The following is a 14,333-nucleotide window of genomic DNA, read 5'->3' as shown; positions in this document are numbered from 1 at the left end:
AAACAAACAAACAAACAAAAACCCTATGAACCCTTTTCTGAGTTTTCATGAACTGAATTCATACATAGAAAGACAGGCTGAAGTTTGTCAACACACTTGAACATACATATGTCACAAGCCATTGTCTTCTCTGTGGACCCAACGGGCTTTGTACCGGCCATTGTACGTCCTCTAAGTCTACTGACTTCCTCTAAAAATCATTTTCTATCCCCTTAAAAATATCTATACTTCCCAAACTCCTTTTTCCCTAAGAGCAAGGGTATATAACCCCCTGGACCTCATAGGGTTGGGAAGCAATTGCTGTGATTTTCCTCTGTGTGTAGTAATACAAATTCAAATGCTTTTTAAAAATTAATTTGATTTTTTGTCAGTTGATTCAGCCAGTCTTCAAAAGATGAAGGGGAAGGTTTCCCTTTACCCCTACAGTGGTTAAAACAAGGAATATTTATCCAAAGAATTCGTTATATAGGCAATGAAGAGCTGAAAAGTCAAACAAGGGCAGTGAGTTAAGCCAGAGTTTACAAACATCAAGAAGGCATTACTACCTTTAACTTGGAGGGAGGATGGGAGGATGCACAGTTTCTAAATCTCAGGGACCTACCTCACCTCACTGGGAAGACCCGGTATCAGGCAAGGGCATTCTGGCAAGAGGTGAAGCCATCCAAGAGACACACAGAGCCCAAAGAGATGCCATCAGAGGAGAGAGAGGAGAAAGAGAAAGAGCCTGGCTTCTCCCTTTCTTTTACCCTCCAGGACCTTTCCTTTGCCTGTTGTTAGCCGAATCTGTTTCAAATCCATCTGACTGATGAGCATGAAACATGCAGGGATAGTCCTCTCTGTGATTCACAGCAGAACAATAGACGCTCAAGGAATCAATCTTGTAGCAAATAGGGACTAAGGCTTAAGTAACTTGCCCAAGATCACAGAGCTAGAAGTCCCTGGGTTGTTCTTCAGGGATCATGTGCCCTGAACATGGGAGAGAGGTATTGGAAATTGACATTAGTCACATTCTGACACGTGGTTTTCTCTGCCCATATATATCATAGGATAATTTTAGGGAAATGTGTGCCTACTACTATGGAGGGAGAGACTTTGTCTTTTGAGTATAGGTGAATGGACAAAAAAGTGATGAGAAAAGGTCTGGGGCCTCCAGGCCATTTTCAGTGTGCAAGTGTAACTTCCGGCCTGTTCAAGGTAAGTGAAAGCAAATGATGCAGAAAAGAAATATAGACTTTTGCACAGGCTCTCAGTTGATAAATTGTAGCTGTTTCTCCACATAGTCCTTACTTTCTAAGTAGACTTTGCAAAGCACATTAGACTAGATTGCTTTTCAATGCACAGAACTCTTTTCCCCCAAAACGATTCAAATTGGAAGTGCCTATACTGGCAGAAAATGTGTGCAGGTACTATCCTTTAACGTGCTAATGCATCTGTCACCAATCTACGAAGTTACAGAACGGGGCATGAAAAAATATATTTGACGGCACAAAAGTATGAAGCATAGGATTAAGTAAAACAGATTGAATATGACTGTTACGGGCTGAATTTTGTCTCTCTAAAATTCATATGTTGAAGTCCTACCCCCTAGCACTTCAGAATGTAACTACATTTGAAGACAAAGTCTTTAGAGGGGTTATTAAGTTAAAATGATACCATCTGGGTGGGGCTGAAATCAAGTATGATTTATGCCCTCAGCCGAAGATGAAGATGAAGAGATACCGTGGGCACACACGGACCATGGGAAGAGGCAATGAGAGGGTGGCCACCTGCAAGGCAAATAGAGAGGCTGCAGGAGAAATCAACCCTGCTGGCACCTTAATCTTGAACTCCCAGTTTCCAGAGCTGTGAAAAAATATGTTTCTGTATTTTAAGACACCGAATCTGTGGTTATTTTGTTATGGCAGCACAGACAACTAATACAATACCAAAGAAGCGACATCTAGAAACCCTTAGAATGTGAGGCACTATTGAGGGCTGGGGAAACTAATAATGACACACTTTGTCATATAGAATAATATGGCTGAGCTGCCAGGACCACAAAGCTATCCACTTGGAATGAGAAGTTAGAGTTAGATGTGCACCGCAAAAGCACAAGTACATTCGTTTTCTCTCCTTCATGGCTGCCCACTTAATTCAATAAGCATTTTATTGTGCATGTATTAGGCAGACAGTATTCTTGCAGGTTGTAATCTATGAATACCAGATGGCTGAATAGTACCATTATGACATCATAGAAACCTCCTCCTTAAATGATTGCTTATTTATTTATTTATTTATTTATTCTGCTTTTTTTAGATGGAGTCTTGCTCTGTCACCTGGGCTAGAGTGTAATGGCCCATCTCACCTCACTGCAACCTCTGACTCCTGGTTTCAAGCAATTATCCCTGCCTCAGGCTCCGAGAGCTGGGATTACAGGCGCCTGCCACCACGTCTGGCTAATTTTTGTATTTTTTAGTAGAGATGCGGTTTTGCCATGTTGGCCAGGCTGGTCTTGAACCCCTGACCTCAGGTGATCCTCCCGCCTTGGCCTCCCAAAGTGCTGGGATTACAGACATAAGCCACCATGCCCAGCCTGTTTATTGTTTTCTTATTGGTGGAAATAAAATTATCCCAGAATACCAACACTCCTAAAGGAGGAAAATAATTCAGATCCTCAATGTAGTAGATTTAAAACCACTCTTTTGTAATGGAAATTGTTTAAATCTGCTGCAGGGATTCAACAATTCTTTGTTGACATGACGGTAATCCCAGGTAGCTACTTCAGAGGCTGAGGCAGGAGGATCCCTTGAGCCCAGGGGCTCAACACCAGCTAGGCAGGAAAAAAGAAAAGTCCTACAGATGTGTTTCAGCAATATGGTAAACCTTTGGTATCCAGAAATGGATTTTTAAACCCTTTCTAAAGAAACCGAAGGCAGAAGAATACCAATTTTCTTGGTTGACATATAAAATACAATACTGAGTATTGCTAGAAATAACATTTGATCCAAAACAGAAAAATAGTCTTGGGGTTTGTCTCAGTCTATTTTATGCTGCTACAACATAATATCTATGAATGGATAATTGATAATGATCAGAAATTTGTTGGCTCACAGTTCTGGAAGCAGGGAAGGTCAACAAGGAGGGGCAGGCAATTGGTGAAGGCCTTCTTGCTGTATCATTGCATGGTGGAAAAGCTAAGAGAAGAGGGGAGAGAGAGGGAAGGAAAGGAAAAGAGAAAGAGGCAAGAGGGAGCCAAACTAGTCTTTTTATAAGCAGACTGCACATTTGTGATGACACCATTAATTAATTCATGAGGGCAGAGCTCTCATAGCCTAACCACCTCTTATTAGGCCCCACCTCCCCACACTGTTGCATTGGGGATTAAGCGTCCATCACACGGTTTTTGGGGGTATACATTCAAACCACAGCATTGTTACACACAAAATATTTCATATTATATGAAATATGTCACTTAACATTTTTACCTGAATGTCAGCAACATAGAGTAATGCAGCAGTTTAGAAGTTATTAAATAATACTTTGAGGATATATAATTCCAACAAACATGCATACTAAAGCTGACTCATACAACATAATTGTCATGGGGCAAATTTTAAAAATGAGTTAGGAAATCCCAGTGATGGGGTTTCTGTGCCAATTTATCTCAAATTCTCAAATTTCTCTAATTATTCATTCCAATTGTAAGCCTTCTAAAAAGGAATGCCTATGAGAAAACTTGAAATTTTCTTCTCAATGTTCTTCAATACAACAGTTAAAAATATTTAAAAGAAATGCTGAGTAGGTAGGAAACCATCAGAAGTAAGCTGAAAATGACTGGTCTCAGTGGGCAAATAGTCCTACCTTATAAAATCTCTATTTGATGATTATCTACTGTAAGATCTTTTTTTTTTTTTTGTATGGAACTAAAACATTTAACTCAGAGAAATATTGTATTGCCAAATTCTTGAAATTAAACTTTAGTATCTGACAATATTTTTCCCCCCATGGTACTAGATTACTAGATTTTTATGTTAAATTTAATTTTCTCAAATTCAAATGTATGAACCTGATTTCTAAAAAAAAAAAAAAAAATGAAAACCCTAATATGCAGAAACATGAAGTTAGTATATAAAAAAGAGAAGAAGAAACTTGGTCTATAAATGAAGAAAAATGGGTTCTAATAAGCTCTCTTTGAGAGGTCACCCTCCTTGGGTTTCAGAGTTATAAAAAAATTGATACATGGGATTAGAGATGTGACAGTATTCCTAAATTTCTGTTTCCAACCGTTTCAGGACTTTTAAATTCCTGTAGAAAAGATGTAGGATATTAATATAATAAGATTTGCAATTTGTTAAATATCAAATGAGTCAACACATATGAAGATTCAAGGAAAAGATGACAACAGGTGGTTCAAGACATCCGAGCTGCAGATCAAAGATGGATGTAAAGTGCACATAACTGTTACAAAGCCTTAAGAGCTACTATAATCCGTGATTATTAAATAACACCACATACTATTTCAATTAGCATTTACCAAGCTTGCTTTCCTTGTCATTGGATTAAAAATTATACCAGGATTTTCAAGTGTATTCTATTTGTGACAATATGCGTTGATAACTTCTCTCCTCACACTGCTGCACTCTCACCTCCGTTCCCAGATTAGCTCCTGGAACTCGAGATATTTTTGTGGCTAGAGATTGCTTTCTTAATGTTAGGTTTTCCTTGCAATTCCATATATAGTCAAGTATTCCATGCATGGTAGTTAATTGTTTGCTTAATTTGGCAACTGGGATATTAGAATTATGTATCTTCTAGGCAGTGATATTTTTGTAAGGTTGTTTGCTACATATATCCTATTTCATTTATATTAAGTCTTGGGAAAATAAACTTTATTTTTCCAGAGCCTAGCAGTGACTGACACATATTCGAATGAATGAAGTAGATGGAAAATGTCTATATTCATTTACGTAATGATTAGTTAAGGAGAAACGTACTTCCCAGCATAAAGATTTCTGGCAATCCTTTGCTTATTTGACTTTTCCCTTCAGGCAAGTTCAAGGCTTGTGAAATTCCTAGAAAGGTGAGGGGAGAGAACGCGTGACACAGAAAGAGGCCGCAGTTCGGGACCCTAGGTAGTTTTGGGACGTTATGGGCATGCAGGGAAATGTTTGCTTTGGAGGCTTTGGGCAAGCTACGGATCCGACAAGCCCTGGGCGCAGGCGGGAACACTGCCCTCCGGCCTCCAGCCGCGCTTCGCGAAGCCCAGCGCCAGCGTCGCGCAACCTGCCGCAGGGGCGGCTCCCGGGCTAGGCAACCGGGCGCGCCCTCGCCCCACCCGGGAACGCCGGCCCGCGCCGGGAGGGGCGGGGCTCCATGGTGGCCCCGCCCCGCCCCGCCGCCCGGAGGGTCACAATGTAGGGTTAGGGCGGCCGGCGGGCGGGGCTCTGCGGGGGAGGAGCCGCTGGGCGGGGGCGGGGACGGCGCGTGGGGGAGGGGAGGGAGGAGGACTCACGGAGGGAGGAGGACAGCGCCATTCCGGGCGGCCGCTCCCTCCGTCCCCTCTCTCCCTTCCCTAAAGCGGCCCGCGAGCCGCGAGCCGCCAGCGAAGGAGCGCGCGAACGCGTGACGCCACCTGACTGGCCCGCGCTCTCCCGCGCCCCGGCGTCCTCCGCCGGCTCATGGCCCGGGCCGCCGCGGACGAGCGGCGCTGAGGCGGGCCGCGTGGAGACGTGGGGCGGCCGCCGTGGCCCTCGCAGTCGGCGCTTCGCCGCCTGCCCGCGGTGCCCGCGCACGCCGGCCGCCATCGCCTTCGCGCCTGGCTGGCGGGGGCGCTGTCCTTCCCGGCGGTCCGCGCCGCTCCCTGGAGCTCGGCGGAGCGCGGCAGCCAGGGCCGGCGGAGGCGCGAGGAGCCGGGCGCCGCCGCCGCCGCCGCCGCGGGGGCCATGACCGTGGAGCAGAACGTGCTGCAGCAGAGCGCGGCGCAGAAGGTGAGGCGAGCCCGCGGGCCGGCGGGCCCCACTCCTCCTTCCGACGGGCTGTCCTCCCCCGCCGCTGCCGGGCGCCCTGGCCTCGCCGCCGCCGCCGTCCCCGGCTTCCTCCACCGTCACCCCCCGCCCCTGCCCATCGCCTCGGGGGCGTCGCGCCCAGTGCCCAGCTGCGTGTGGGAAGCAGAGTGTAGTTTGCGGGCTTCGGTCCACTTCCTTCTGCCGATTGTTTTCCCGTAGCAGACGGTGCCAGGTATTGAGAGCGACCCTCACATTCCTACAGTGCTCTGTGTGGCTTCTTAATGAAACTTTATTCTCTCCCCTTAAATAAGAAAGAAGAGCCAGTTGTCATCCTTTCTGAACCCATTTTGTCTTTCGAAGGTGGTAGTGTTACAGGCCTGCTGTTTTGCAAAACGGTCTCCACCAAAATCGAATTACCTGCCTTGCGGGGCAGGCGTGTTGGCCAGGTGGACTCTAGAAGTAGGTGATTTGCTTGGTTTCTTTTCCTTTTAAGGTTTCCCTTTTTTCTTCTTCTTTTCTGCTTTTTTTTTTTTTTTCGATATAGTAACTGTCCCTAAGAGAGGAAACCTTTCTGGCCGTGTTATTCCAGGAATCTTTTGTCCCCTAAGTTTGACCTTGTTCCTTCGTTCACTCTTTACTCTGGCATCAGTCACACATTCAAATGGTTACTCACTAAAGAAAACCATTAAAAAAAAAAACTATGAAGCTTTATCTCTTTAAAGTGAATAGTGAGAGATCATTCTGCTATTTTAGACTTTGCTTTCAGAATCTTAAGTGCACTATCACGGCTTGCACCATATTCTGAAGAGTAGTTGGCCATAATTTAATTTCTTTTTTTTTTTAATTTTTCATTTGCGTGAAAAGCATTTTGGGCAAAAGGGGTCAACCGTGCCTTAGTCGTGTTGGAATTACGGGGACAATTAGGGTTTACTGTGATCAACCACCAGAGTTGTGTTTGGTTAATCTGGGTGAGTAATGAATGCCCCACCCTGGTGTGGTTTTGGTGTAGCGATATTCTACCTGTGCTTGACTTTGCAATAAGACCTGTTCTAAAATGGGCTGTCTACATACAGCCTGCTAAATTTTTGCCTTGAGATTATTTTTAGAATTTTATGATACTGCTTTAAAGTAGTCGAAGATACTCAAGAAGTTTGGAAAGCAAGGATAGTGCATTGTTATTTTAGGCACGTTGGGAAAGTTTTTGAGACTCGTATGTTAGTTGATATTACTGGTAAAGTTAGAAGGATATTGCACACTGCACTTTATTTACGGTGAAATAATTCAAGACTTAATAATGAGAGTTTAAAAGAGTTTACTTCCTAATCCTCCCTATTCTATTTTGAATACCTTCAAATTTAGTTTTTAAAGACTTAAGGCTTACGAAAGACCACGTGGTCATGTGAATACTAAGCACTGTTTAATATGTATGGTACTATTTGTTTATAATTGTCTTCAATGTTGAATATTAAAGTCTGTTTCAAAGTGAGAAATACGAATTTTTCACATATCCTAAGTTTGAACAATGGGAAGAACTTTGTGGAATTTTTTTTTTTTTTTTTTTCATTTGATTTTGACTAAACTGCATTAAGTAACTGCAGGCTCTGTTGCATGGTTCAGAGGTTGTGCATAAAATTGTAGAATCAAGAATCAAGTTAATGAAAGTGATCTTGGCTGTCAAGTCCAATTTCCTACTTTAATCCCCTCCCCACACAAAGGGAGTAGTAGTTAATTCAAAATATCATTATGATGTTATTTTTAGTATGGGGGTGTTTTAGATCATTTCATTGTTATTAGGGATTTTTTTTAGAGAAACTTTTATACTTCCATAATAGATTGTTTTACGAAAGAAACACTTAAATGTGTTTACTTTCCATATTAACACACGATTGCTTTATTACTCATATTAGAACTATTTAAAAATATTTATATGGATATAAATAAACCATGTATCAATAAGTTGACAGATTTAAATCCATCAAGCTGGTAACCAGGAAGCGCGCTTAAAACTGGTAACTAGGAAGTGAACTTCACACTTAGAAGAAACAAAAGTGAAAGTCTTTTTACTCAGACACTTTATGGATTATCTAAAAGGAGAGGTGTGTAGTGTGTATTGTATAGCCAACATTTTAGCCAGTTTTCTTCTCACCTTAAAAAATTGTGTGTACGTATATGTTTTTAAATTTTAAGTAAATAGCTGTATTTTGGTAGTCTGAATGGTTTCTTATATTTTCAAGAGTTTTTAAATTTTTATTTTGCAGATGGATGTAAGTTTTTTTTTGTCGTTTACAGCACCACACTACACAAAACTTTCATGGTTTTTTGGTTCACCTATAGAATTCATCAGTCTTTGTCACAATGTAGGATGATAAGGCAAGGGGCTGCCTTTCCCTTTTGATGTGTTCTTTGCTTGATTGTTGGAGTTTGGCCAACCCAGGGACTTACGAGATGTAGTAAAACTGCAGAAAGCTGCTTTTCTGAGGTTTAAATATTTCAGGTGAGGTGCAGTTGGCAGCAGATTAGTTAAATCCTGTGATAATTTTGGTTTTGGACATGTATCTTCAGCCTTTATGCTTCATATTTACCAAAGTGTAGGAGCCTTAGGTCTCAAAAATTTGATACATAGATTCAAGTTCCAAATGAGGATACTCCATGGCGGTTCCCCCCCCCCCCCCCGCCCCGCAATCTATCTAAGCAGGTGAACCAAGCTAGTATTCTTTAGGGCAGTTATTATTGGGAGGAGGTTTGCTCTCAGGGACCAAATTAATTTCCAAAGTGAAATGAACAGGATACTATTTATATTAAATGTATCCTTCTGAGTTGAATAAAATATATTGTTTCACTGTAGGGCTTAGAACAGTTCTTTACACATAGTAGGACTGAGCAAATATTTGATGAATGAAATAAGTGAATGGTTTCCAAAAGGAATGTAAGTACAGTACTTAGTTTCCTAACCGAATCTCGAGATTTAAAAATTATTAAGAAACAGTGAGGCTGGGCGTGGTGCCTCATGCTTGTAATCGCAGCACTTGGGGAGACTGAGGTGGGAGGATCACTTGAAGCCAGCAGTTCAAAACCAGCCTAGGCAACAAAATGACACCCTGTGTCTTAAAACAAAACAGTCAGGCCCGGTGGCTCCCGCCTATAATCCCAGCACTTTGGGAAGGTGAGGCGGGGGGATCACGAGGTCAGGAGTTCGAGACCAGCCTGACCAACATGGTGAAACCCAGTTTCTATTGAAAATACAGAAATTAGCCAGGTGTGGTGGCACACGCCTGTAATCCCAGCTACTCAGGAGGCTGAGGCAGGAGAATCACTTGAACTCGGGAGGCGGAGGTTGCAGTGAGCCAAGATCATGCCACTGCACTCCAGCCTGGGCGACGGAGCAAGACTCTATCTCAAAAAAACAAAAAACCAAACCACAACAAAACAGAACAACGAAAGCTTGGAAAACTGTGTTCATGCTAGGAGAATAGGCAGTGGTAGTGAAAGAATGTGGGCTAGATCTCAGCCACCTTTTTGTCACCTTACGCAAGTCATTAAGTGCTTCTGAAGGTTCTTTTTAAACATTATTATGATTAGATGTGAGCAACTTCTTTAGATTCAATTGTTTAATGGTCCTAAGCAAGCGTTCTGTATAGGGAGAATAAAAAAGAAATAGTATAGCATGGAGGCAGAGGAATCTAACAGATCTACAGTCAACTTTCACTGCATTCCTCAAAAGATGAGGGTTAGGTGGGAAGGTTGTCATAGATTAAGCAAGTTGAAGAGTTAAAACTTGGAAAACACTGCAGACTGGATTCAGGGTAAATTTCTTAGTTAAAATAATGTGTATTTTCCAATTTAGGATTATCTAAGGTTATAAAACTATACCATGCAGCATTTGATAGTTAACATTACTTAAATCACTTTAAATGTTACATAAAGGGAATATTCTTTATTAGGAATCAGTTGATTATCTTATTATTAGTATAAGACTTGATTTGGGCAGAGAGATAGGTTTCCAGCTGTTTATTCCTTTTCTTATTCTTTCCTTTTCACACCTGATTTTAACACGTATACTCACATTGTATCCAGCCTTTTAAACGAATTCAAATCATTTCTAATAAATATTCTGTTGATTTTCTTCAATATTGTATGTATATGGTCCATATCCTTTACAAATACTTAATATTCTGATCTCTTTCTTGTCATTATTTTTACCACTTATTACTTTAAGTTTACAGAATGCTGCTACTATTTATGTTAGTTTCTATTATATATTGTTTCCTTATAATACGGAAATTTTCATACATTCCTAAGTTTTATAAATGTTTCAAAACTGGATTTAGATGTGGACAATCATGTCTTTTTTTTGCAGTGAATGATGTTTTATATGTCAGTAATATAAGAACCATTTGTACATAAGATATATGAATATTTACTATATAATCTGTGTAAGGCACTGTGCTGAGTCTTCCTACAAAGTTTTTTCTTTTAATCTTCCCAACCACCTTATGAAGTGAGTACTATCTTTCTCCTTTCTATTGAAGCTGAAGAAACAGTATTGGAGAACTAAAGCAACATTTCATCTCGAGTATGTATTAAGGGTCGGATAAGGGTCGGATAAACTCAAAAGTCATGTGATACACAAGCCCCTGCTCTTAACCACAATGTTGTATTGTTTTGGCTGTCCTTGAATTCCTGATAAAACCCCATTTGGGCATGTTGCTTTACTATTTTAATGTATTTCTACTTTTAATATAATAAATTTAAACCTAGAATTTGGTATATAATTGGCCTTCTGTATCCACAGGTTCTGAATTCCTAGATTCAACCAACTGTGGATTGAAAATATTCTGGGAAAAAAAAGCGTTGTTGCATCTGTACTGAACATGTACAGTCTTATTTTGGTCATTACTCCCTAAACAATACAGTATAATAACTATTTATGCAGCATTTACATTGTGTTAGGTATTATAAGTAATCTAGAAATGATTTAAAGTATACTGGAGGATGTGTGGATGTGTAAGTTACAGGCAAATATTATACCATTTTATATAAGAGACTTGAACATTTGCAGATTTTGGCTTCTTTGGGGGTCCTGGAACCAGTCCTCCTTGGATTCTTTAATGAGATTGGTTACAAGGTTTGGTGTGCCTATGAGGGCTATTAAGATAAGGTTACCTCATAAAATGATTCTGTGTTTTCCTGTGCTTTTGGAATTGTTCAGTGTAGAATTATGTTGAGTCATTCAAAATTGATGGTGTATGATCCTTTTTGATTTGAAAAATTAGATATGGTGCAGTTGGTACTTGTTACTTGAAGATTTGCTGAACGTGACTGTATCAGGGCTGAGCTGCTCATTTAGAGCAAATTTTAGGTAAAGTTTCCAAATTTTGCTTATTGTCTTTTAAATTTTCTATGTTTTCTAGGGTCAAATTTTAAGTTTTATAGTTCTATAAAATTCTAAATATCATTTAGGTTTCTGTATTTATTGGTCTAAAGTTTTCTCCTAAATCTGTGTGTGTGTGTGTGTGTGTATACATACGTATATAGACATGCCATTTTTTTAATCTCTGCTTGTTTTGTTGTCAATTGTGTTTGCCAGATGCTGATCTTATTTCCTGCCTTTTTTTTTTTGAGACAGGGTCTTGCTCTCTCACCCAGGCTGGAGTGCAATTGTGCAGTCTCAGCTCACTGCAACTTCTGCCTCCCAAGTTCAAGCAATTCTCCTGCCTCAGCCTTCCAAATAGCTGAGACTACAGGCATATACAATATTAGTACAGATGGAGTTTCACCCTGTTGGCCAGGCTGGTCTTAAACTCTTGACCCCAAGTGATCAGCCTGCCTTGGCCTCCTGAAGTGCTGGGCAATTTCTCTTTGTATTTTTAATGGATCCAATCCAAACTTTTATTTTTGTCTTTTAGAATTTAACCATGCACATATGGTGATAACTGATAAATTTAATCTTTTTATTGTCATGTGATTATCCATTTATTAGTCTTGTTTTCTCCATTCAGTTTTGATGGATAGACCAAATTTTCATTGTATCACCACCACCACCCTTGTTTTTAACGTTTTCTTGTCAATTTTGGCTCTTTTAATTTTAAACAAATATTTTTATAATATAAAATTTTGGTAATATAAAACATTAATAACTTTTTTCGATAATATAAAAAATTGACTTTTTTCTCCACCCATTTGCCCCAAATTAGGTAAGACATTTTAGCATGTTTTTTCTTTTAGTATTCCTAGTTTTGTTGGGATAATATAGAATTGCATTCTAGGTGACTGAATTTTCTTAGTGTTGCAGATGCATTATTAGTAGCTAATTGGTTTTTTAAAATTAACTAATTTTAACTGTATTTTTTGGTCTGTTGTATAATGCTTTTTGATGGTTTGCTGTCACTATACTTTTTTTTTTTTTTTGGCAGATAAATTAACTCTCTGTATTACCTTGTAAGATTTTACTCTTTGTTTTTAAGATTTCAGAAATTTCACTAGCATGTGTTTATGTATGTATCTTTTTAATGGTCCTGCCTAGGATTTTTGATCTGAAATCTGTGTTCTCAGGAATTTTTCTCCCACTATTTTCCTCTTCTTCATTTAAAACTACATTATTTGGATTTTATACATCACTTATCTTTCTTCCTGGCTTCAAATGTTTCTTCTCTCCCTTTTTGCCGGTATGCTGTGGTAACTTTTTAGTTCGATTGTCTAGATTATTATTTTTGTAATGCCCATTCTGTATTTACTACTCTTATATGTGGTCAGATAGTTTACAAAGAGTTTGTTTTTAATAATATACATTTTTAGTTTGGTTCTGAAGTACACATAATTGAATTAAGTTTACCAGTTGTCTCATGATCAGCTTTTCCTGCAAATGTTTTCATTTATTTGTTTAAATCGCTTATTTTAAATAATAAACACATGAACCCCCTATTTAAAACAGAAGCTGGAACTTTGATAATAACCTATATCCCTTATCCTATCCCTTTACTTTCATTTGAGATTATCATCTTGAATCCTCTATTCATCTTCCTGTTGATTTGTTGCATCTATATAAGTAGCTGAAGGTATTTTTTTTTTAATGTTAGTTGTTTTAACTTAAAAATTTTAAGAACTTTTTCCTGCTACAATATCTAGGAGGTTCATCTGTATTTTTAACTAAGAGTTTTAAAGTTATATTTGCAACATTTTAGACCTTTTTTCATCTGTGCTTGAGTTTTGTATATGGTACGAGGTAGGGATACAGTTTTGTTTTCATCATATGCAGATTGAGTCTCTCATATCCAAAATGCTTGGGAGCAGAAGTGTTTTGGATTTTGGACTTTTGTTTCCCTTCAGATTTTGGAATATTTGTATTTTGCTTACCTGGGTTGGGTAAATATCCTAAATTTGAAAATCTGAAATAAGCCAGTGAGCATTTCCTTTCAGCATCTTGTTGGTGCTCAAAACATTTAGAGTTTTCAAATTGTGGAGCATTTCTTATTTCTGGCTTGGAGTTTTGGGATGTGTAACCTGTAAATGATTTTAAAAATTTCTTTTGTTAACCTTGCTTTATTGAAAAGTTAATGCTCTCTTCCACTGAATTGATATGCCATCTTTGTCATATATACAAGGGTTTAATGCAAAATGTTTTTTTTTCTCTTTCCTTGACTGATTCTTTTTCATCAATCATTTTGTGAATATCATCCTGTATTCATTGTTGTTGCTTTAGAATAATCTCATACTGGAAAAGAAAGTTCTTTTGACTTTGTTCCTGTTTTTCAGAAGTGACACTTGACTTTTCCTTAGAAATTTTAGAATAATCGTAGCAAGTTCTCTCAAATCCTCTGTCTTTTTGATTAATTTGATTGACTCTGTAGATCAATTTGGGATTATTAACATCTTTATGATACAGGATGAGTAGGGTATACTTTTATTTTTGTTAGGTCATGTTTAATATCTCTTGTTTATAATTTAACAAAATCATTGTACATCTTTTAGGTATTTGATAATTTCTGATAACTGTTACATGGCAGTGCTTTTAAAAATTTGTTATTGGTGTATACAAATGCAGCGGTCTTCTGTATATTAATTTTGTATCTAGCCACCTTGCTAAATGTTTCTAATACCTTTTCCAGAGACAATTTTGTACTTTCTGTGTAAAAGATCATATCATGATTAAAAAGCTTTATGTATAATTTCAGTTTTTGTGTGTGTACTTTCATTTTCTTCCTGTACTAGCAAATACTTCCAGTAAATATTGATTAGAAGTGATAATGAGTATTTTTGTTGTTGTTGCTGATTTAAAAAGGCAGTTACCTACTTTTGTACCTCATGCATTTCTGAAATATTTACATGTGTTAGTTGTGCAGACTTACAAAG

At 39.0% G+C, this 14,333-nt stretch overlaps 1 protein-coding gene across 6 annotated transcripts in view; it reads left to right on the top strand.

The window, feature by feature from the left end:
* Nucleotides 1-5,511: 5,511 nt before the first annotated feature.
* USP25 (ubiquitin specific peptidase 25) overlaps nucleotides 5,512-14,333 on the top strand; it is a 144,231-nt gene continuing 135,409 nt past the window's right edge. For 2 of the 6 annotated variants that reach the window (XM_007966899.3, XM_007966889.3), the window contains exon 1: nucleotides 5,512-5,966. In XM_007966899.3, coding sequence (XP_007965090.3) covers nucleotides 5,922-5,966 — 45 coding nt within the window. In that variant the 5' untranslated portion in view covers nucleotides 5,512-5,921. Of the gene's footprint in view, nucleotides 6,217-14,333 lie in introns of all 6 variants that reach the window. The other 4 variants (XM_037982811.2, XM_073010333.1, XM_007966916.3 and 1 more) reach the window with 4 other exon arrangements.

This window comes from Chlorocebus sabaeus, chromosome 2 (genome assembly GCF_047675955.1).
Source record: "Chlorocebus sabaeus isolate Y175 chromosome 2, mChlSab1.0.hap1, whole genome shotgun sequence".
NCBI classification, from domain to species: domain Eukaryota; kingdom Metazoa; phylum Chordata; class Mammalia; order Primates; family Cercopithecidae; genus Chlorocebus; species Chlorocebus sabaeus.
The sequence above is the reverse complement of the archived record's forward strand: the minus strand, read 5'-3'. Positions and strand labels throughout refer to the sequence as shown.